This window comes from Anolis sagrei, chromosome 8 (assembly GCF_037176765.1).
Source record: "Anolis sagrei isolate rAnoSag1 chromosome 8, rAnoSag1.mat, whole genome shotgun sequence".
Taxonomy (NCBI): Eukaryota; Metazoa; Chordata; class Lepidosauria; order Squamata; family Dactyloidae; genus Anolis; species Anolis sagrei.
The window spans coordinates 28,357,412-28,381,738 of NC_090028.1; the positions used below are offsets into that span (position 1 = coordinate 28,357,412).

At 43.9% G+C, this 24,327-nt stretch overlaps 2 protein-coding genes across 5 annotated transcripts in view; one reads left to right on the forward strand and one right to left on the reverse strand.

The window, feature by feature from the left end:
• Nucleotides 1–351: 351 nt before the first annotated feature.
• Nucleotides 352–7,078, reverse strand: LOC132783023 (5-hydroxyisourate hydrolase-like). 4 transcript variants are annotated; one of them, XM_060788066.2, is made up of 5 exons: nucleotides 6,913–7,077; nucleotides 6,558–6,650; nucleotides 3,135–3,277; nucleotides 2,190–2,328; nucleotides 352–557 (listed from the first exon to the last, which is right to left on the reverse strand). In XM_060788066.2, exons 1-5 carry the CDS (start codon nucleotides 6,964–6,966, stop codon nucleotides 468–470), a joined length of 519 nt encoding a protein of 172 aa, XP_060644049.2. In that variant the 5' UTR covers nucleotides 6,967–7,077; the 3' UTR covers nucleotides 352–467. The 4 variants fall into 4 exon arrangements, with proteins under 4 accessions (XP_060644049.2, XP_060644050.2, XP_060644051.2 ...); XM_060788067.2 differs by lacking the exon at nucleotides 6,913–7,077 and adding an exon at nucleotides 3,472–3,679 and having other exon boundaries at nucleotides 6,558–6,639; XM_060788068.2 differs by lacking the exon at nucleotides 6,913–7,077 and adding an exon at nucleotides 3,532–3,679 and having other exon boundaries at nucleotides 6,558–6,635.
• A 10,900-nt stretch (nucleotides 7,079–17,978) lies between these two features.
• Nucleotides 17,979–24,327, forward strand: part of LOC132782920 (B-cadherin-like) — a 49,831-nt gene continuing 43,482 nt past the window's right edge. Inside the window, exons 1-2 of the mRNA XM_060787898.2 lie at nucleotides 17,979–18,244; nucleotides 18,340–18,457. Of these exons, the coding sequence (XP_060643881.2) occupies nucleotides 18,206–18,244; nucleotides 18,340–18,457 (157 nt within the window). The 5' untranslated portion in view covers nucleotides 17,979–18,205. The remainder of the gene's footprint in view (nucleotides 18,245–18,339; nucleotides 18,458–24,327) is intronic.

The window sequence follows — 24,327 nt, forward strand, 5'->3', positions numbered from 1 at the left end:
CCGCACATTTGCACCATGCTGCCATGCGCTGAACACGCCTGCTCTCCCCTCCTCGCTTGGAATCTCAGAAACAGCCCTCCTCTTGGCTGAGAAGTTGGCCAATCACAGCGGAGGAGGGCTCGTGTCTGTTTTTCAAAAGGAAAAGAAGGACAGACGGAGAGATCTTCAGCCTTCTCTGCCAAAGGGGTTCCTAAGACCATCGGAAATATATGTTTTCTGATGGTCTTTGGCGACTCCCCTGAAAACCCCTCATAACCCCCCCCCCCCCCCGGGGTCCCGACCTCCAGGTTGAGAAACGCATTAAAAGAAGCTTTCAAGAAGTGGTGTTTTCATCACTCTTACAAGCAGTCCTGCAAGGTAGACAACTTTGCCCCATATTTAATTATAGGCAGCAGATTGTAGCCAAGATAGGGGTGGCGATAATGATGGAGGTGGAGATGCATTCACATTTGGGAACCAGCCATTATTTAGTTGCCCCTGTAAGTGGTGTAGGAATAGGGGCTCATCAGCAGTGGGATGTGGACCTTCTGTTCCGCCTCTGTGATGGTGAAGACAACCTGGAAGAAAAGAAGAAGGGCAGGATGCATAGGAGAGCATGGGAGAAGCATTGCCATCCTTGAGGCCAGTAATGCCATGACCCCTTAATGTTGTTCCTCATATTGTGGTGACCCCAAACATAACATTATTTTCATTGCTACTTCATAACTGTAATTTTGCTACAGTTATGAATTGTAAGGTAAATATCTGATATGCAGGATGTATTTTCATTCACTGGACCAAATTTGGCACAAATACCTGATACGGCCAAATTTGAATATTAGTGGTGTTGTGGGGGGTTGATTTTGTCATTTGGGAGTTGTAGTTGCTGGGATTTATAGTTAACCTACAACCAAAGAGAATTTTGAATTCCACCAATGATGGAATTGAACCAAACTTGGCACACAGAAGTCCCATGACCAACAGAAAATACTAGAAGTGTTTGGTGGGTATTGGCCTTGAGTTTTGGAGTTGTAGTTCACCTACATCCAGAGAACACTGTGGACTCAAACAAAGATGGATCCTGACCAAACTTGGCATGAATACTCAATATGCCCAAATGTGAACACTGGTGGAGTTTGGGGACAATAGACTTTGACATTTGGGAGTTGTAGTTGCTGGGATTTATAGGTCACCTACAATCAAAGCATTCTGAACCCCACCAACGATAGAATTGGGCCAAACTTCCCACACAGAACCCCCATGCCTTGAAGGGACCGTTGGTGCAAGCCTCCATCCAGGCTTGCATGCTCTCCCTCACCCGCACATGTGCACCACACTGCTGTGCACTGAGCACATCTGCTCTCCACTCCTGAGTCTCAGAAACCGCCCTCCTCTTGGCTGAGAGGCCAGCCAATCGCAGCAGAGGAGGGTTTTTGATGGGAAGATTCCCCATTTGTTTCCAAAAAGAGAAAGGTGGAGAGATCTTCAACCTTCCCTGCCAAAGGGGTTCCTAAGGCCATCCAAAATAATATGTTTTCTGGTGGTCTTTGTTGACCACTCTGAAACGTCCCTTGTGAGCCTCCTAGGACTCCTGACCCCCAACTTGAGAAGTGCTGCCTTAGGCTGCGGTGCCCCAAACACACAGCCATTGTGACCCCCCATCTGAGCTTTTGGAGAGCTGCTGGTAAAAAATAAAAATCCCCTTTCCCTAAGCTCTATTTATTTATTTTGTCCAGAGAAGATGTCAACTACTGGTGGCATATGTTCTGTATCTGAAACTAGAGCTAATGTGGTCTATCCAATGCAATTTTCCGAATTTGCACCCCAGATAACCAAATTGAATCTAAAGTTGACCAAAAACTGATTCGTAACCCTTTTGGTACTAATGTTGGAGAGTGATCCCTGTCAAAGTGGTCCCTGGTCAAAAAAAGCTTGGGAACCACTATTGTAAGTGGACTTAGGGCCGTAGGAATTAGAAATTGGTGTGGAACTGCACTTGATACAGCCAATGACTGGATATGTCCATTGCATATGACAAGTGGAAGGGTATCTTGTCTGTATGTAATGGATAGTTCTGGTTTTGCTCCTTAGGGGTCCTTTGTGGCCTGTTCCTCAGCTTCCTACCCCAATGCCCATCATCCACTGTAACAGTCACAGCGAGGGCCTTCCTGCTTCCCTTTCCTCCACATTTTACCCGAATCGAAACGTACTTCTACATAAGGGTAGAAGCTGTGGTGGCCTTGCTGCTGCCAGTACTCCCCTGTCTCGAAGCGCAGCTTGTAGGTCCCAGCCTTTAGCCGCAGGGAGGTCAAGCTGCTCTTGTCCAGGCGTCCGTCCACATTGGTTGCGCTGCAAGAGAAAGGCACGAACGGCTTCAGCAGCACTACCAGCCCTAGACAACTAAGCCCATTTTGCACTACTCAATGATTGCACTCTGATTTATCTTCAACCAGCACAGTTGAAGAGGATTTGCACTCAAGTGGCTGGTATTAAAAATCCCAGTGACTCAAAATGACAAATCTACTGTTGTGTCCAATTGTCCCTGTGATTCTAGAGCAGGGGTCTTCAAACTAAGGCCCGAGGGCCAGATACGGCCCTCCAAGGTCATTTACCTGGCCCTCGCTCAGGGTCAACCTATGTCTGAGATGGCTTGAAAGCAAACAACAACAACAACAGCCAAAAGCAGTTCCAATTGAAATACTAATAAATTTATATTTGTTAAAATTATTCATTTTAATTATTGTATTGTTTTTAAGTGTTTTTTTGCACTACAAATAAGATATGTGCAGTGTGCATAGGAATTCATATTTTTTTTCAAATTATAATCCGGCCCTCCAACAGATTGAGGGACTGTGACCTGGCTCTCTGTTTAAAAAGTTCGAGGACTCCTGTTCTAGAGTGTATATATTGGTATTCCTGGTTTCCAGTTTCTCCCAAACCAGCTCCGCTGCATTCATTGTTGTTAGTCGCTGCTCTTTGTCGATCCACACAGTTCACACACAGCACCCCGAGGGGGGACATGGCAGGTTTCATAATGCCACCTCCAACGTTAGCTTCAAAATAAATGTTTGAACCACTTGGGGAAAAAATTACAAATCTCAGGACAATGGAAAGTGTTCCAGCTGGACTGAGTCCAGCCCCCTTTTCCCTCCTACCTGTTCATCAGCTCTATCCAGGACTTCTTGGGATCCTCCAGCTCCATGAAGCGCACAACCAGCCCTGCAGCCGGAATGCCGGTGACTACGTTCAGCGCATGAACTGTGAGGGAAGCGTGCGGCTCCCCTTCTCCAGCAGGAGCCTGGAATTCAAGGGTGAGAGTCAGGAGAATCGTAGTCGGAAGAGATCACATGGGCCATCTAGTCCAACCCCATTGTGCCATGCAAGAAAGGAATGCACCTTGCCTACCTCCAAGGCCAGGTCTTCCAAGGAGCTGGGCAAATCACCCTGCCTTTTGCAGCTACCATATGTCCACCCTTGCTTTCAGAAACCCACCCTTTCCAGACTCTGATCTGCCCTTCCTCCTGCCATTCCTCTGCATGGGACTTCTCTCACCACTCTCCCTGCAGGCGGCTCTCCATTCCTGAGCAGAGACTGGCCTCTCCGGTCCATCCTTCCCAACCCTTTGGCACCTGAAGGCAGCCCTGACTCAGCAGATGAGGTTAACCTTTTGGGTGCTGCAAGGGAGAGCCCAAGCTGGCCACTGAAACCACATAATAGGGAAAGAATTAATGTGGGATAAAGCCAGGTTCATGTCCCTCACCATAAAGGTGAAGGAAGATAACAATAATTGGACAGAAATCCTAAAATATATGACAGCCGCAATACAGGCCACAATAGCCCGGGGATGGAGAGATGATACAAAATGGGATTTGGAAACCTGGTGGACCTATCTATCAGAATATATAATTAATGATTTTATCAGTCAAAGGAAAAACAAGTATATAAATAGACAAATAGAACAAGACTGGTTTAGGAAATGGTCTGTGTTAATTGACAAAATAGACGGAGATGACAGATACAGCATTATGAACCAGGCTTTCCACACGGTTAAATTGATGCAATTTGACATGGTTTAGAATTGCTGTTCCGGGGGGGGGGGGGGGGGGGTTGTTGGGTGATACATAACTAAGGAATGTATAGAATGTCATTTAAGGAATATTTATTTTTGGAATAATGTGTATTGAAAATGATAAAAGGTCTGGAGAACAAGCCCTATGAGGAGCGGCTTAAGGAGCTGGCCATGTTTAGCCTGAAGAAGAGAAGGCTGAGAGGGGATATGATAGCCATGTATAAATATGTGAGAGGAAGCCACAGGGAGGAGGGAGCAAGCTTGTCTTCTGCTTCCCTGGAGACTAGGACGCGGAACAATGGCTTCAAACTACAAGAGAGGAGATTCCATCTGAACACGAGGAAGAACTTCCTGGTGAGAGCTGTTCAGCAGTGGAACTCTCTGCCCCGGAGTGTGGTGGAGGCTCCTTCTTTGGAAGCTTTTAAACAGAGGCTGGATGGCCATCTGTCAGGGGTGATTTGAATGCAATATTCCTGTTTCTTGGCAGGGGGTTGGACTGGATGGCCCATGAGGTCTCTTCCAACTCTTTGATTCTATGATTCTATGATTCTAAGTCCTGCATGACAAAATTTTGTTGACTGTTGGGATGTATAAAATAAAATAAAATAATAAAATAATAAAATAAATAAAATAAATAAAATTAAAAAAGCTGGCCACTGAAACCACTAACAAGAAGGGGTTCTGGGGTTCCTTCCAGGTCCAGGAAGGATTTGCAAGAGTGGAGCAGGTCTCCCAGTCAGAGGCTGGAAAAAGACAACCCTAGAGTTGGAGGAGACACAACCAAAGCCCTCCTGACAGATGGCCATCTAGCCTCTAAATCTTAGAAGCCTATTGTTGGAAGAGACCCCAAGGGTCATCCAGTCCAGCTCCATTGTGCCATGAAGGAACACAACCAAAGCCATTCTATGATTCTGAGCCATAGAATTCTAGGGTTAGAAGAGATCCCAGAGACCATCTAGTCCAGCCTCGTTGTGTCAGGAAGGAATACAATCAAAGCTCTCTCAACAGATGGCCACACAGCCTCCAAATCTTAGAATCCTAGGGTTAGAGAGACCCCAGAGGCCATCTGTAATGGTTCTGGCTCATCTTAGAAAGTTGAAACGTGGCCTACCTTAAAGGGCTGGTGTGTGAGCAGCTATTTTGTAGTTCTCAAGGAGCCGCAGCACCGGTGTAGAAGCTATTTGTGTGAGAGCAACCTGATTAGCCGTATGCAAATGAGTAGGTGCCACGATTTGAAAGATGGGAGAGTCAAGGATGATAGTTGGAGTGGAGAAGCCTAAGTGAACATTCTGGGGAGTTGGTTAGTGAGCTAGGGTCAGGGAGGACATTAGCTGGAAGGACTGGGAAAAATTAGTCAGAGGAATAGGTTGAAGATAGCTCAAAATCTATTTTTATGTAGGAATGTAACAGTCCTTTTGGAGAAAAGGAAAAGATTGAATGGAAGTTATACTGAAACATTGTTCTGTAACCACCAACCATTTATACCTTTGTAACCATTACGCTCTTGCCTCAAAATGCTACAAATAGAGTTACATTTTAAACAAAGCCTCTTTTTCAATATCTCATCTCCAACTCAAGAAGTCACAAAAAGTGGAAGAAGAGTTAAACAATCTTTTATTCTTGAGTGGTATGTTTGCACAGGCTGGCAGCCTGCCCCCTTCCTGACTGTCTTACGTCTTTGGTGAGATAAATAAATAAAAGGGATCCTTCCGCCACGCAACAAGTTAGAGAGCCACACATATTTATTGGTGGCAAGTGGTGGGATAGCAAAATAAAGGTCCACCCTGCTGAAGTGGTTGTTTTCTACGTTCTTTCATTTCACCATCTAGTCCAGCCCCATTGTTTCAGGAAGGAACACAATCAAAGCTCTCTCAACAGATGGCCACACAGCCTCCGAATCTTAGAATCCTAGGGTTAGAAAGACCCCAGAGGCCATCTAATTCAACTCCATTGTGTCAGGAAGGAACACAATCAAAGCTCTCTCAACAGATGGCCACACAGCCTCCGAATCTTAGAATTCTAGGGTTAGAAAGACCCCAGAGGCCATCTAGTTCAACTCCATTGTGTCAGGAAGGAACACAATCAAAGCTCTCTCAACAGATGGCCACACAGCCTCCGAATCTTAGAATCCTAGGGTTAGAAAGACCTCAGAGGCCATCTAGTTCAACTCAATTGTGTCAGGAAGGAACACAATCAAAGCTCTCTCAACAGATGGCCACGCAACCTCCGAATCTTAGAATCCTAGGGTTAGAAAGACCCCAGAGGCCATCTAGTTCAACTCCATTGTTTCAGGAAGGAACACAATCAAAGCTCTCTCAACAGATGGCCACACCGCCTCCGAATCTTAGAATCCTAGGGTTAGAAAGACCCCAGAGGCCATCTAGTTCAACCCCATTGTTTCAGGAAGGAACACAATCAAAGCTCTCTCAACAGAGGGCCATCCCAAAGGCTGTGAGCACTTCCAGAGGCAAAAAGAAAAGCATAAACATAGGAAGAGGAGAATTGTTACTGTTGGAGGGGCAGCCATCGATGGACTCATGGCCGTCGCTGTTGCCTTCGAATCCTCTACTGCTTCTTCTGCATTGGCAGTCAGGGAGGATTGCTGCAAAATAATGTTTTTGTTTGTGTGTTTGGCAGGACAGCACCAAAAGAAAGGAATGGGAACATACACATTATATCCCCCCCCCCCATTGCTGGGATTCACAAAAACAATTAAAACAAATGCAAATTAATTTATGTAGAACAACAAAGTTATTCTCAGATTTCAATCAAGCAACCTTCACAATTAAAGCTCATTTGAAATTCAATGAAAGAGAAGCTGTAAAGGGGGTTAAGCCTTCTGGGTTGGAGGAAAGCTGTCCTACCTGAATGGGATGAAGGAGAAAAAGCAGGAGGGAGATCACAGGATATCCCATCATCCTGTATCAGTTCACTGGATGCTTTGTGGCCTTGTGGGAGCCTTAGGACGAAAGGGACGGCAATGCAGAGGGATCCTACCCAGCCGAGGCAAAGTCTTGTTTGCGCAGATAATCTTGGCAGGATATTAGCTGGAGTCTTGCTTTCATAACATGAGCCAAACCCAATGCCAAAAAGGATATTTAACATGCAATTCATTTGGAGCATGGAACTCCCCATTTAAACCTCCATCCACTACAACAAAGCATGTATACAATTAAGAGCAAAAGATGACTCGGGCTGCAGGGCGTTGGGTAATTTATAGTCTCCTGTATGTTCAATGGACAACATCTCTGCATATTGTTGTTGTTATGCTACCTTTCAAAGAGACTTGAAAGTAGAAAACAATGCTAAAACTAATACAATATGCCATTTAAAACCTAAAGACTATAAACTCTAAATTAGAATAGGAGCTAGAGCTATCTAAAATGAATAGTTAAAGCAACATATTATCTGATATTGATACACACATAAACACACACACACTAGCCATGCTGTAACGATTCTGGCTCACCTTAGAAAGCTGAAACGTGGGTACCTTGGAAAATTAGTCAGAGGAGTAGGTTGAAGATAGTTCAAAATCTGTTTTATGTAGGAATGTAACAGTCTTTTTGGAGTAAAGGAAAAGGGTGAATGAAAGTTTTACTTAAATGTTCTGTAGCCCAAGCATTTATACCTTTGAAACCATTACGCTCTTGCCTCAAGGCGCTAGAAATAAACAGAGTTACTGTTTCATTTTTAAACAAAGCGTCTTTTTCAATATCTCTCCTCCAACTCAAGAAGTGACAAAAGGTGGAAGAAGAGTTAAACAATCTTTACATACAGGCAACAATTCATTGCCTTAAGACACAATGCCCAAAAACTCCAGCAATACACAGAGAGAGAGTTGCCAGATGTACAAGCTGTGTTTAGAAAAGGCAGAGGACCGAGAGACCAGATTGCCAATATCCGCTGGATAATGGAGAAAGGCAGAGAATTTCAGAAAAAAACACCTATTTCTGTTTTGACCATTCTAAAGCCTTTGACTGTGTGGATCATAATAAATTGTGGCAAGTTCTTGGTGGTATGGGCATACTAAGCCACCTTGTCTCTCTCCCGAATTTGTATAATGACTAAGTAGCAACAGTAAGAACTGACTATGGAACAGCACACCGATTCAAGATTGGGAAAGGCGTACAGCAGGGTTGTATACTCTCACCCAACCTATGCAGAATCTTGAGCATTACCTTACTGGCATGAGGAATAAGTTCCACTGCACAAAAGTTTGAGCAGTCTTTAGCATTTCTATTTTTTTGTTATGAGGATATAAGTTGATTTTTTCCAATCTGATGGCCATTCTTGTGTTTTCCAGATTTGCTGGTATATGGCATGCATCACCTTGACAGCCTCATCTTTCAAGATTTTAAACAGTTCAGCTGGGATCTCGTCATCTCCTGCTGCCTTGTTGTTAGCAATGCTTCTTAAGGCCCATTCAACCTCACTCCTCGGGATGTCTGGTTCTAATTCACTCACCACACCATCAAAACTATCCTCGATATTATTATCTTTCCTATACAGATCTTATGTATAGTCTCGCCACCTTCTCTTGATCTCTTCAGCTTCTGTTGTTGTTGTTGTTGTTCATTTGTTCAGTCCGACTCTCCGTGACCTCATGGACCAGCCCATGCCAGAGCTCCCTGTCGGCCATCACCACCCCCAGCTTCTTCAAGGTCAATCCAGTCACTTCAAGGATGCCATCCATCCATCTTGCCCTTGGTTGGCCCATCTTCCTTTTTCCTTCCGTTTTCCAGCTTCTGTTAGGTCCTTGCAATCTTTGTTTTTTATCATGCCCATTTTCGCCTGAAATTTACCTCCAATGTTTCTAATTTTTTTGAAGACGTCTCTTGTCCTTCCTATTCTGTTGTCTTCTTCCACTTCCATGCATTGCTTCTTTAAAAATGGTTTCTTATCTCTTCTGGCTAACCTCTGGGATTGCGCATTTAACTGGGCATGTCTCCCCTTATCCCTGTTTCCTTTTGCTTTCCTCCTTTCTTGGGCTACTTCCAGTACCTCATCAGACAACCATTTTACCTTCTTGGTTTTCTTTTTCTTTGGGACGTACTTTGTTGCCGCAAAAAGATCCAAGTAGTCCATACTCCAGAAAATAAAGCCTGACTGCTCATTGGAGGGAAGGATATTAGAGGCAAAGATGAAGTATTTTGGCCACATCATGAGAAACAGGAAAGCTTAGAGAAGAGAATGATGCTGGGGAAAATCGAAGGAAAAAGGAAGAGGGGCCGACCAAGGGCAAGATGGATGGTATCCTTGAAGTGACTGGCTTGACCTTAAAGGAGCTGGGGTTGGTGACGGCTGACAGGAAGCTCTGGCGTGAGCTGGTCCATGAGTTCACGAAGAGTTGGAAGCGACTGAACGAATGAACAATTTAAAAACATTTAAGTTTGCAATTCTTTTGCTGGTGTCAATGCAATACCTGCAGCCGCCACAAGGGGTCGTTGTGGGATCACACAGAGGGAGAGAGTCAAGATGAAAGACAAATTGTAAACATTGTCTTTGGGGAAGAGGCACCAAAATGTATGTATGTATGTATTTGTTCATTTGTTCATTTATTCATTCATAGCTTACAGATTTCAGAGAGGCGCGTCCTTGAACCAATCTGACTCAAAGTATATCTACATGGAAGAATTAATGCAGCTTGCCATCGCTTGAACTGCTATGGCTCAATGCTCTGGGATCCTGGGAGTTGTAGCTTCACTAAGGGTGTGTCTATACATTGTTGAATGGATCCAGTTTGACCCTACCTTAACTACCATGACTATAGAGTCCTAGTTCCACAAGGCCTTTTGCTTTTTCTGCTAAAGAGTGCCAAACTACAACTCCCAGAATCCCATAGCAGTTGAGCCAGACTGTTAAACTGCATTCATTCCGCAGTGTAGCTGCACCCTAATTTTAAATTAAATGGTTAAAAAATGACTTCTGAATGCTGAAAACATATTTACATCATTTTTTTAAAAGTGTAAACAAGTTGAGCCTGGTTGACATAATTTAAAAATGAGATAAAATTGTGAGGCTTTGGGTGGAACTCAGGATCGGTTTGAATGCAAACGTGGAATTAAATAGATTTGCTCCTTTGCAGCACACAAGACACATGGCACAACCTTTCTGAGGTCTTCTGCATACAAACACACGTGGTGGAATCTCTTCATTCAGAGATTTTTAAGCAGAGCTGAATGGCCATCTGCCAGGGGTGCTTTGATTGTGCTTTTACGGCATGGCAGAAAAATGGGGTTGGACTAGAGCTGCTCCTATGATGATGATGATGATGACGACGATGACAAAGGCTGGGTGGCCATCTGTTGGGAGTGCTTTGATTATGCTTTTCCTGCCTGTTAGAAAGATGGGTTGGACTAGATGGCCCCTTGAGGTCCCTTCCAACTCTGGGGTGCTATGAAATCTCCATTCTCTTACTGGAAACTGCATCAAGAAAAGCCCCTTCTGCCCAGCACCGTGGGCCACCCAATACCTACGCTGCATTAGATCAAATTCAGATTGATTGATGGATACATATAAACACCATAGATAGTCCTTCTGTTGTTCTCTTTCCGGAGTGACTGCATCCCGATGGCATTCTGCACAAAGGACGGCCTTGATCCCCATCCTTTCTTCCTTTTCTGTTCCTCTGATCCAGGCAGGAATGGAAGGATTAACTGCTCAGCCTCCCTGAATGTAGGGGAAGCCATGGAAAGCAAGGCCTCCCTTTCATTATACCCTCCAACTGCTCTCCTTTTGGCAAATTCTCTTCCATCCCGCTTTTCAAATGCCCCGGTTTCCATGGCTGCCTCCTCCACCTCCCCTCTTTAGCTTCAGCTTCCTTCAGTGGCTCTAAACCGAAGTCAAAGGGGTTTGCAGCAGTCCATTAGCAAAGCTCACCCCAAAAGGTATCCTATAATAAGGCCACATCAAGCCTTCAATTTTGGAATACCCGTATTTGCATATTGCATACTTAATGAGATATCTATATTTGCATATTGCACACCTAATGAGATACTTTGAGTTTTGGAGTTGTAGTTCACCTACATCCAGAGCAGGCATGGGTAAACTTCAGCCCTGCAGGTGTTTTGGACTTCAACTCCCACAATTCCTAATAGCCTCAGGGCCTTTCCTTTTTCCTCTCAGCCACTTAAGGAAGGAAGGAAAGAAAGAGAGAGAGAGATAAATGAGGATGGAAAGAAGGAAGGAGAGAGAGAGAGAAGAAGGAAGGAAGGAAGGAAGGGTAGAAAAAGAGATAGACGAAGGAAAGAAAGGAGAGAGAGAAGAAGGAAGGTAGGAAGAGGGAAGGAAAAAAGAAAAAGGGATAAATGAGTAAGGAAAGAAGGAAATAGAGAGAGGAAGAAGGAAGGAAGGAAGGAAGGAAAGAAGGAAAGAAAGAAAGAAAGAAAGAAAAAACAAAGGGAGATAAATGAGGAAGGAAAGAAAGAAGGAGAGAGAAAGAAAGAAAGAAAGAAAGAAAGAAAGAAGGAAGGAAGGAAGGAAGGAAGCGAAAAGAGATAAATGAGGAAGGAAAAAGGAAGGGGAAAGAGAAAAGAAAGAAAGAAAGAAAGAAAGAAAAGGAGATAAATGAGGAAGGAAAGAAAGAAGGAGAGAGAAAGAAAGAAGGAAGGAAGGAAGGAAGGAAGGAAGGAAGGGAAAAACAAAGGGAGATAAATGAGGAAGGAAAGAAAGAGAGAGAAGGAAGGAAGGAAGGAAGGAAAAAGAGATAGATGAGGAAGGAAAAAGGAAGGGGAAATAGAGAAAAGAAGAAAAGAAAGGAAGGAAGGAAGGAAGGAAGGAAGGAAGGAAGGAAGGAGGGAAGGAGGGAAGGAGATAAATGAGGAAGGAAAGAAAGAAGGAGAGAGGAAGGAAGAAGGAAGGAAAGAAAATGAGATAAATGAGGAAGGAAAGAAGGAAGGAGAGAGGGACAAAGGGAGGGAGGGAGGATGAAAGAAAAAGATAAAAAATGAAGGAAAGAAAGAAAGGAGAGAAAAGAGAAGAAGGAAGGAAGACGGAAGGAAGGAAGGAAGTAAAGAAAAGAGATAAACGAGGAAGGAAAGAAGGAAGGAGAAATGAGGAGGAAGGAAGGGTGAAAGAAAGAAGGAAAGGAAGAAAGAAAGAAAAAATAAATGGGGAAGGAAGGAGAAAGAGAAGGGAAGGGAGGAAAAAAATAAATGGGAAAGGTTGGATGAAGAGGGAAAAGGGAGGGAGGAAGGGAAAAGAAGGAAAGAAGACAGGAAAGAAAACAAGATAAATGGGGAAGGGAGGGAGGGAGGAAAAGAAGAGATAAATGGGGAAGGAAGGAAAGAGAGAGGGAGAGGAAGGGAGAAAGAAGGAAAGAAGGAGGAAACAAGAGAGGGAAAGAGATTAAATGGAGAAGGATAGGAAAGGAGGCAAGGAAAAAGAAAGCAAGGAAAGAGCACCTGGCAAGCTAAATATGGCAAGCTAATGGTATTAGCAGGTAAATGGATCAGGCAGCCTGCAAGCAGCATTGGGATTGAGCAAAGCCGCCTTCCTCCTCTTTTCTAATTTTCCTCTGGTTTCGGAAAACAATATTTCCTCCGGTTTTGGAAAACAAACGTAATTTTATATATGGACCCAAACTGCACTATATGCTCAGTATAGATCAGGCCTGGGCCAACTTGTGCCCTCCAGGTGTTTTGGACTGCAACTCCCACAATTCCTAACAGCCTACCGGCTGTTAGGAATTGTGGGAGTTGCAATCCAAAACACCTGGAGGGCCCAAGTTGGCCCAGCCTGGTATAGAGCCATATAATGCAGCTCAATGCAATTAAATCTGCCATATATAGGTCTTCGTTGTATTATATGTCAGGGTAGCTCCAGCTATAGATACGTATAAGAACCAGATCTGAATTCAGAAGGCCTGGGTTCGAATCCCAGCTCGGCCAGAACAAAAGGAATAAATGATAATGGGATAACGAAGGTGATGTCAGGCGAGGCCAATCTTCCTCCTTCCTGTCGCATCTTCTGCCTTGGAAGGTAATCCACAAAAGCTCCTTTGCTGCCATAAACCTATTCAAGGCTTTGTTTTGCAAGAAGAGAATTCAGGTGGGTTTCAGCCCTTTGGCCCCTGATTGGCGTTTGATTACAGGACTGCTTCAGCGGTACAACATGCAATTAATACACACACACACAACACCTTCTTTTCCATGCTTTTAAGGCATCTTTGGCATTCCTGGCGCATTCCTGGCATTGCAGCCGCAAGAGGCAACGGCCAAAAGGCCTCCCATTCGGCTGGAAATGACCCATTTTTTTCCTTGTTGAACTTCACTTTCGCCTTGCTGAACTTCTAGTTTGACCATCGATTCTTGTCGTTGTTGTTACTATTATTATTACATTATTTTTCCCATTCTAAGACATTATCAACACAAACCAATTTCAACACTGCCAACAGAAAGGAAGCATTATTTAAAGCAGTGTTTCTCCACCTTCCTAATGCTGCGACCCCTGAATACAGTTCTTCATGTTGTGGTGACCCCCAATCGTAAAATTATTTTTGTTGCTACTTCAGAACTGTCATTTTTCTACTGTTATGACTCGTAATGTAAATATCGGATATGCTGGATGTATTTCCATTCACTGGACCAAATTTGGAACAAATACCCGATACACTTCAATTTCGTGAGGGGTTGATTTTGTCATTTGGGAGTTGTAGTTGCTGGGATTTATCGTTCACCTACAATCAAAGAGCATTCTGAACTTCACTAGTGATGGAATTGAACCAAACACAGAACTCCCATGACCAAGAGAAAATACTGGAAAGGTTTGGTGGACATTGACCTTGAGTTTGGGAATTGTAGTTCACCCACATCCAGAGAGCACTGTGGACTCAAAACAACCTTGAGTTGTAGTTGAGTTGTAGTTGAGTTGAGTTGTAGTTCACCTACATCCAGAGGGCACTGTGGACTCAAAACAATGATGGATCTGAACCAAACTTGGCACGGATACTCAATATAGCCAAATGTGAATACTGGTGGAGTATGGGGGAAATAGACCTTGACATTTGGGAATTGTAGTTGCTGGGATTTATAGTTCACCTACAATCAAAGAGCATTCTGAACTCCACCAATGATAGAATTGGGCCAAACGTCCTATACAGAACCCCATGACCAAGAGAAAATATCTTGTCGAAGGCTTTCATGGCCGGAATCAATGGGTTGTTGTAGGTTTTTTCGGACTATATGGCCATGTTCTAGAGGCATTTCTCCTGACGTTTCACCTGCATCTATGGCAAGCATCCTCAGAGGTAATGAGGACTAGAAAAGAGAAAATACTGTGATTTCTGGTCTTTGGCGACCCCTCTGACATCCCCTCGTGACCCCTCCAGGGGTCCCAGATTGAGAAACGCCAATTTAAAGTTAATTTAACTTATTGAAAGTGAATTTTAATTTGAACACCCTGTTGTTGTTTTTTTAGAGATGTTTATATGAGGAGGAAAGTGCGTCTTAGAATGGAAGCAATGTGGTATATATTTATTTGCATCCTGCTTCCGGCTCTGGTTTTGTGATTTGTCTTTCAGGGTGCAGTTCCCATTTCTGATATTTCTAAGCCACATTGGAATCGTGTGTGTGTGTGTGTGTGTGTGTGTGTGGTTGGAGATGCGGGGGGTGGGGGTGTGGGGGGGGGAGAGATAAGGCACTAAATTCATGCAGATCAAACATCTCTTATTTAGAATTCCAAAAATATACCAAAATGGGTGGCTGTGATACCTTTGCATCACAGCCACCCATTTCAATGCACTTTGTTCCAGGCACAAAATCATGGAAAGTATCTGTATAAAATGGCCTTAGCGGCTGTTTGTATGAGAAGCATAAATAGAATGACAGGCCGAGACTTGGGTCCCAGCTCCAAGACACTTCCTTAAGGTACAATAATAATAATAATAATAATAATAATAATAATAATACGGTAGTGATAATAATAATAATTTATTACCTGTTTCTCCATGCGGCTGCAACAAAAGATAATGCACAATTACAACACATACAGCAAATTACACAGTTTAAAAAACAAGCTAAAACCCAGTTGAAATGCATTCCAAATCCCAAATGCATCCCAAATCCAAAGGAAACCCAAATGCACTGAAATGCACCCTGAATGAATCTCAAGTACATCCTGAATGAATCCCAAAGGCATTCCAAATGAATCCCAAATGCATCCCAAATGCACCCTGAATTAATCCCAAATGAATCCTGAATTAATCCCAAATGCAACCCAAATTAATACCAAATGCATCCCAAATGCACCCCCAAGTGCACCCAAATTAATCCTGAATTAATCCCAAATGCAACCCAAATGAATACCAAATGCACCTCCAAATGCACCCGAACTAATCCCAAATGAATCCTGAATTAATTCCAAATGCAACCCAAATGCACCCCCAAGAGCACCCGAATTAATACCAAATGAATCCTAAATGCACCTCAAATGAATCACAAATGCATCATAAATGCACCCCAAATGAATCTCAAATGACCCCAAATGAATCCCAAGTGCACTCCTAATGTACCCCAAACGAACCCCAAATGCAATCCTAATGCATCCAAAATGCACCCCACATGAACCCCCACACTTTCTGCGGTGGTGGCTGCTGCTGGTGTCCCCTTAACCCACATTGGCCTCCAAACCCTGCAGCCAACTGCCTGCATCCATCCATTTATTGAAAAATGGATAAAAGGGGGGCATGAATATTTAACCATGGTCTTTCAATGCCATCCCTGGCTCCTTGTCTTCTCTTAATAGCTGTGCCTTTTCTGTTTGGGAGTCTGCCTCACTCTAGCTGTCAATCAACTTCGGCTCTCCCTCCATATTGTTTTGGACTGCAACTCCCACAATTCCTAACAGCATCAGGCTGTTAGGAGTTGAAGTCCAAAACACCTGGAGGAAGGACCGAAGTTGGCCCATGCTTTCTGTAAAAATATTTCCATCTCCATATCCATATGTATAATATTGGTAATATATATAGTATTGGTAATATATATATCCATATATATCTATATATATATAGAGAGAGAGAGAGAGATAAAACACACATATCTATATAAATAAAAATGTAATGTTCGTTTGTGAGATTAACAGAACTCAAAAACCACTGGACGAATTGACATCAAATTTGCACACAAGACACCTAACAACCCAATGTATGTCCTTCACTCAAAAAAATTGATTTTGTCATTTGGGAGTTGTAGTTGCTGGGATATATAGTTCACATACAATCACAGAGCATTCTGAACCCCACCAATGATAGAATTGGGCCAAACCTCCCACACAGAACCCCCATGTGGGCCACAGCAACGCGTGGCAGGGGACAGCTAGTATACCATATATATATATACACACACACACACGCGCACACACATATATATACCAATACATTTACCAATATTATTACATATAGAAAATATCAATAATGGATTCAAAGCTACACCAACAAAAAGGCTGACTGGGTTGCTGGCCATGTTCCAGAAGCATTCTCTCCTGACATTTCTCCCACATCTATGGCAGGCATCCTCAGAGGTTGTGAGGTCTGTTGGAAACTAGGCAAGCGGGGTTTATATATCTGTGGAATGATGTCCAGGATGGGAGAAAGAATTCTTGCCTGTTGTGGTGTGAATGTTCCAATTGGCAACCTTTATTAGCATGAAATGGCCTTGCAGCTTCAAAGCCTGGCTGGTTCCTTTCAGGGGGGGGAGTCTTTGTTGGGAGGTGTTAGCTGGCCCTAATTGGGTTGCTGTGAGTTTTCTGGGCTGTCCAGCCATGTTCCAGAAGCATTCTCTTCTGACGTTTCACCCATATTTATGGCAGGCATCCTCAGAGGTTGTGAGGTCTGTTGGAAACTAGGCAAGTGGGGTTTATATCCCTGTGGAATAATGTCAGGGGCGGCTCAACCATTACGCAAAGTAAGCATTTGCAGTATAGTTGATTTTGCCCAAGGGTGCTCTTGAGACGCTTTTGGGGGAAAATAGACCTTGACATATGCGAGTTGTAGTTACTGGGATGTATAGTTCACCTACAATCAAAGAGCATTCTGAACTCCACCAATGATGGAATTGAACCAAATATGGCACACAGAACTCCCACGACGAACAGAAAATATATATCAGTGATTGGTTGTGGGGGGGGGGCGCAATACTGTTCGCTTACCGTTGAAAATTACCTAGGGCCACCTCTGCCTTTCATAATTAGCATTGAGGAGCCTTGCAGCTTCAAAGCCTGGCTGCTTCCTGCCTGAAGGAATCTGCTGTTGGGAGGTGTTACCTGGTCCTGGTTGGTTGCTATGAGTTTTCTGGGCTGTCTAGCCATGTTCCAGAAGCAATCACTTCTGACCTTTCTTTCACCCACATCTGTGGCAGAGGTTGTGAAGTTTGTTGGAAACTAGGCAAGTGGGATTTATATCCCTGTGGAATAATGTCTAGGGCAGGAGAAAGAAAGCACTCTTATCTGTTGGAGGCAAGCCTCCCAACAGCAGATTCCTTCAGGCAGGAATCAGCCAGGCTTTGAAGCTGCAAGGCTATTAAATGCTAATTAAGGTGGCCAAATTTTGCAATTGGCCACCTTGATTAGCATTGTATAGCCTTGCAGCTTCAAGGCTTGGCTGCTTCCTGCCTGGGAATCCTTTGTTGGGAGGGGATTAGCTGGCCCTGATTGTTTCCTGCCTGGAATTCCCCTGTTTTGCCCTTTTTAGAAGTTTTTAAAAAAATACTGGAGGCTTGATTGTGTTCCTTTTCATGCTTTCTTCTTCCTTTCTGTTGAAATTGCCCACATGCTTGTGGATTTCAATGATTGTTAGAAAGGTCCAGCATATCTGTGTCCAGCATAGGCTGTGTGTCCAGGTTGGAACAAAAGGGCTGGGGGCTGCCTCCCACCTGGGCTCTCCGGGAGGGGAGGGGCGAGTGGGCGTGGCCTTTTGCCCTCCCCCTCCTTTTAAAAAGGGCGTGGCTTTGGGGCGCCCCGCCCAGAGAGAACCTCACCTGGAGAAGCTTCTTCTCCTTCGGAGGCTTTGCTTTCAGAGCGTCGGAGGAAGGAGAAGAAGGATTAGGAGCAGGAGGGAAAGCAGAAAAAGAAGAGAAGGAGAAGGAGAAAAAGGAGGAGAAGTGGTCAAGGGCAGGGGCGACTTTTCCCCCCTTTTTCCCTCTTTCTATCTCTCTCTAAGCCATGCTCCAGGGCGCCTTCCTTTTCCTCCTCCTGCTCCAGGTAAGCTTTCTCCAAAGGGAGAGAGAGGGGGGGGGCTTTGCTCTCCTCCTCTTCTCCTTCCTTCCCTCCTTTCTTCGTTCTTTCTTTCCTTGCAGGCGGGTCCTGGTTCCTGGGGCTCCCTCCACCCGCCTTGTGTGCCTGGCTTCCTGGCTCAGCACTTTGCCTTCTCCTCCTCCAAACTAGACCTTCCTCCAGGACACATTTTGGGGAAAGGTAAGGATCAAGGCTGGGGAAACAGGGGGGGGGGGGGGGGGGGGGCTTGTGCTGCTTTGAAAGGGTTGGGAGTCATTTGGCAGAGTATATTTATGCTTGTTGTTATTTATTATTTGTTATCTTCCAAGCTCTTATTAATTGTAAAAAATGCCCAAGGTTGTGGGTGAACTACAACTCCCATCATACCAAGTTTACCCCCCTCAAACTCCTTCAGTACTTACAGTTTGTGATGTTGGGCAAGTTTGCGCTACTAGATGCATCCTGGGTGGGGTTTTGTGTGCTTGTGACTTCAAGGTAAACTACAACTCCCATCACGCCAGGTTAACTCCCCTCAAACTCCATCTGTACTTACAGTTTGTGATGTTGGGCAAGTTTGTACTACTAGATGCATCCTGGGTGGGGATCTGTGTGCTTGTGACTTCAGGGTAAACTACAATTCCCACTACAGCTCCCATTATGCCAGGTTAATCCCCCTCAAACTCTATCAGTACTTACAGTTTGTGATGTTGTGCAAGTTTGTGCTACTAAATGCATCCTGGGTGGGGTTCTGTGTGCTTGTGACTTCAGGGCAAACTACAATTCTCACTACAACTACCATCACGCCAGGTTAACTCCCCTCAAACTCCATCAGTACTTACAGTTTGTGATGTTGAGCAAGTTTGTGCTACTAGATGCATCCTGGGTGAGGTCCTGCATGCTCTCTGGCTGCAGGGTAAACTACAACTCCCATCACGCCAGGTTAACCCCCCCTCAAACTCCATCAGAACTTACAGTTTGTGATGCTGGGCATGTTTGTGCTACTAGATGCATCCTGGGTGGGGTTCTGTGTGCTTGTGACTTCAGGGTAAACTACAACTCCCACTACAGTGAGTCAGTCCCCTTAAACCCCTCCAGTAGGTTGCGTGAGTCTTGGGAACTCTGTGTGCTAACTTTGGTCCAATTCCATCATCCAAAGTGCTCATTGATTGCAGGCGAACTATAAATCCCAGGACCTACAACACCAAATTGGCCAGGCCCCTTCTCCACAAAACCCACCAGTATTCAAATTTGGGCATATCGGGTGTTCATGCCAAGTTTGGTCCAGATCCATGGTTGTTTGGGTTCACAGTGCTCAGTGATTGTAGGTGAACTATAAATCCCCAGGACCTAAAGCTCCAATTTGTCCAGGCTCCTTCTCCTCAAAACCCACCAGTATTCAAATTTGGGCATATCAGGCATGCATGCCAAGTTTGGTCCAGATCCATGGATGCTTAGGTTCACAGTGCTCTCTGGAGGTAGGTGAACTACAACTCCCCCAAATCAAGGTCAATTTTCCCCAAAGATGTCCATTATTTTTTTGCTGGTCATGGGGTCTGTGTGCCAAGTTTGGTCCAGTTCCATCTTTGGTGGAGTTCAGAGTGCTCATTGATTGCAGGTGAACTATAAATCCCAGTACCTCCAAATCCAAAATGTCCAGGCCAATTCCGCTCAAAACCCACCAGTATTCAAAATCTGGCATATCAGGTTTGCATGCCAAGATTTGTCCAGATCCATCATTGGTGGAGTCCAAAGTGCTCATTGATTGCAGGTGAACTATAAATCCCAATACCTCCAAATCCAAAATACCCAGGCCAATTCCCCTCAAAACCCACCAGTATTCAAAATCGGGCATATCAGGTATACATGCCAAGTTTGGACCAGATCCATCACTGTTTGGGTTCACAGTGCTCTCTGGGTGTAGGTGAACTACAACTCCCCCAAAGCAAGGTGAATTTTCCCCAAAGACCTCGAGTATTTTTTGCTGGTCATGGGGGCTCTGTGTGCCAAATTTGGTCCATCATTGGTGGAGTTCAGAGTGCTCATTGATTGCAGGCAAACTATAAATCACAGGACTTACAACTCCTATAAATCATGGTGAATTCTCCCCAAACCTTTCTAGTATGTTTAGTTGCTGATCATATCCTCTGTTTGCTGTGTGCCATGGAAAAGGAAAGGGTTAAGGGAGAGGCAGTAGGCGGGACATGCAAATTCCACACCAATGGAGGGAACAAGAAACACTGGGATGCCTGTGGTGGAGGAAACACAGAAAATCTAGGATGAAATTGTCCCTGTATGAAAGCCTTGGTGGCAGTGTGGTGTTTGTGAAGGACATTGGGAGGGCTCTTGGACACTTTTACGGCATTCGCTATAACATGCAATGTCATTGGAAGGAAGGCCTTTGGTGTCTTCTGAGCAGTGGGAACTATAGCTATTTGTGGAAGTGGACACCCCAGCCACACTCATACATGCATATTTTCACTTTTATTATGTGTATATTATTATTAAGGAAGGAGGCCCCCACCATGGAAGCAGTCATTATTATTACTATTATTAAGAAGGATGCTCCCCCGCTAGGGAAGCGATTATTATTATTATTATTATTATTATTATTATTATTATTATGGAAGGAGACACCCACCTTTCCAAACCCACCATTTGATCTATTTATAATTGGGTTGTTGTGAGTTTTCCAGGCTGCCTGGCCATGTTCCAGAAGGTAAAAAAACAAACAGAATATAAATGATAATAATGTAATAACAATGTATTGTCGAAGGCTTGGCTGGTTGGAAGGCAGGAACCAGCTAGTCCTTGAAGCTGCAAGGCCATTCAATGCTAATCAAGGTGGCCAATTGCTACATTCACACTTGCCTCACAGCAACCCAATAATAACAATAATAATAGATTGATACCATTGTTGGCTTGAAAAGTAGAGTTCCCCTTCCTTAATATAACTGTAATAATACATTATTATTATTATTATTATTAATAATAATAATAATACTATGGTGGGTTTGGGAAGGTTGGGGTCCCCTTCCTTAATATTATAACAACATCAAGTATTGCCAAATGCTTTCATGGCCAGAATCACTGGGTTCTTGTGAGTTTTCTGGGTTGTCTTGCCATGTTCCAGAAGCATTCTCTCCTGACGTTTCGCCTGCATCTACGGCAGGCATCCTCAGAGGTTAAGAGGTCTGTTGCAAACTAGGCAAGTGGGGTTTATATGTCTGTGGAATAATGTCCAGGGTGGGTGAAAGAACTCTTGTCTGCTTGAGGTAGGTGTGAATGTTGCAATTGGCCACCTTGATTAGCATTTAATGGCCTAGCGGTTTCAAGGTCTGGCTTCTTACTGCCTGGGGGAATCCTTTGATTAGGCCATTAAATGCTAACCAAATTGGCCATTGACACCTACCTCAAACAGACAAGAGTTTTTTTTCTCCCACTATGGACATCATTCAACAAATAAATAAACCTCCCTTGTCTAGTTTTCTGAGAATGCCTGCCATAGATGTGGGCAAAACGTCAGGAGAGAATGCTTCTGTAACATGGCTAGACAGCCCAAAAAACTCACAACAACCCAGTGATTCCGGCAATGAAAGCCTTCGACAATGGTTGTGGTTGTTGTTGTTGTTGTAATATTAAGGAAGGGGACCCCCACCTTCTCAAACCTACCATAGTATTATCATCATCAATAATAATAATTATTATTATTATAATGTATTGCCGAAGGCTTTCATGGCCAGAATCACTGGGTTGTTGTAGGTTTTTTTGGGCTATATGGCCATGTTCTAGAGGCATTCCCTCTAGAGGAGAGAATGCCTCTAGAACATGGCCGTATAGCCCGAAAAAACCTACAACAACCCAATAATAATAATAATGTATTATTACTGTTATATTAAAGAAGGGGAACCCTACTTTCCAAGCCCACAATGGGATCAATCTATTATTGTTATTATTGGGTTGCCGTGAGGCAAGTGTGAATGTTGCAATTGGCCACCTTGATTATCATTGAATGGCCTTGCAGTTTCAAGGTCTTGCTGGTTGCTGCCTTCCAACCAGCCAAGCCTTTCGACTCTACATTGTTGTTACTACATTATTATAGTTTATATTCTGTCGAAGGCTTTCATGGCCGGAATCACTGGGTTGTTGTAGGTTTTTTCAGACTATATGGCCATAGTCTAGAGGCATTCTCTCCTGACATTTCGCCTACGTCTATGGCAAGCATCATCAGAGGTAGTGAGGATGATTATTACAGTTTATATTCTGTTTTTTACCTCCCCTTTGTAAAACTATCCCCCAGAAGAGGCTTTGCACTTCTGCCCTCCCACCCCCAAGAACAAAACAAAAGAAGGGCCTTGTCTGTCTGTCTGTCTGTCTGTCTTTCTTTCTTTCTTTCTTTCTTTCCTTCTTTCTTTCCTGCAATGGAGAAGGGGCTCCTTTGCACTTGCAAATGGCAAGCCATTGAGCTGCCTTGATGGGCCACTTCCTCAATTTATCCAGAACCAAAGATATCCCCTCCCAGGAGTTACGTATACACACACACATCTCCCTCCCAGTTGTCTCTTTCCTAGATCCCATCCTCTGCGCCTACTTTATCTTTTTTCTATGGAATGTATGCCCCAGTGGGCAATATAAAGCCAATTTTGCATTTGCCAAATACAAAAAACGACTCAGAAAGCCAGTTCCCTCTCTTGAGTGATAACAAATCAGATAATCATCTTAAATTAAATCACTTGTGTTTCATCAGGAGCAGAACCTGCAGCCTGAGGCAGCTGCCTCACTCTATCTAATTGACATTCCTGGCTGGATGATAGGCTTTGTAGTCTCACGCTGGCAGAAGGGAACAAGAGTTTAGGAAAGCTTTTCTTAGCTTTAGTGTGTACCCTTCCAAGTCATTTCTGACCAACCTGGAACCCAAATTATGGGCCTTTCTTGGCAGGATTCCTTTCCATTGCCTGCCTTTGAGGCAGAGAGAGAGTGACTTACTCAATGGGAGGGCGACTAAAATGATCAAGGGTCTGGAGAACAAGCCCTATGAGGAGCGGCTTAAGGAGCTGGGCATGTTTAGCCTGAAGAAGAGAAGGCTGAGAGGAGGCAGGATGAGGACCATGTATAAATACGTGAGAGTTGACGAGCAGGAATGTGTCCAGAGGAGGGCAACTAAAATGATCAAAGGTCTGGAGAACAAGCCCTATGAGGAGCGGCTTAAGGAGCTGGGCATGTTTAGCCTGAAGAAGAGAAGGCTGAGAGGAGACATGATAGCCATGTATAAATATGTGAGAGGAAGCCACAGGGAGGAGGGAGCAAGCTTGTTTTCTGCTTCCTTGGAGACTAGGATGCAGAAAAATGGCTTCAAACTACAAGAGAGGAGATTCCATCTGAACATGAGGAAGAACTTCCTGACTGTGAGAGCCATTCAGCAGTGGAACTCTCTGCCCCGGAGTGTGGTGGGGGCTCCTTCTTTGGAAGCTTTTAAACAGAGGCTGGATGGCCATCTGTCAAGGGTGCTTTAAATGCAATATTCCTGCTTCTTGGCAGGGGGTTGGACTGGATGGTCCATGAGGTCTCTTCCAACTCTTTGATTTGATTCTATAGCTGAGCCTGGGTCTCTAGAGTATAGATCAGGGAAGAAGATCCCTGGCTTTTCCTAGTCTTGCAACCCTTTTCCCGTTGTTTTGCAATGTTTTCCCCACCCTTTATTTACAGCCTTGGATTGTGATAGGCCTGGCATTTGGGGCTCTCTATCTGTCCATGATGTTATCACAATCGGAAGCAAAAAGAGCAATATAAATACAATAATGAATGTCCCTGCTCTTCCTGTTCTCAATACAAGGCCATGCTTGCAAGTTTTAAGAGTTTACCTTGAGTATCATTAATATTTAATTCTCTTTTAATGTTTGCATATTTTTTGGAATTGTCTTGAGTTGGTTTTGCTGTATTATTATTATGTCTATTTGTACTCCACTTTTTCTGTCCATAAGGAGGCCCAAAGCAGCAAATGTTAAAAGCAATTACAATACAATTTAAAATATACAAATATTAAAACAATATTAAACATCATTAGTATTTAAAAA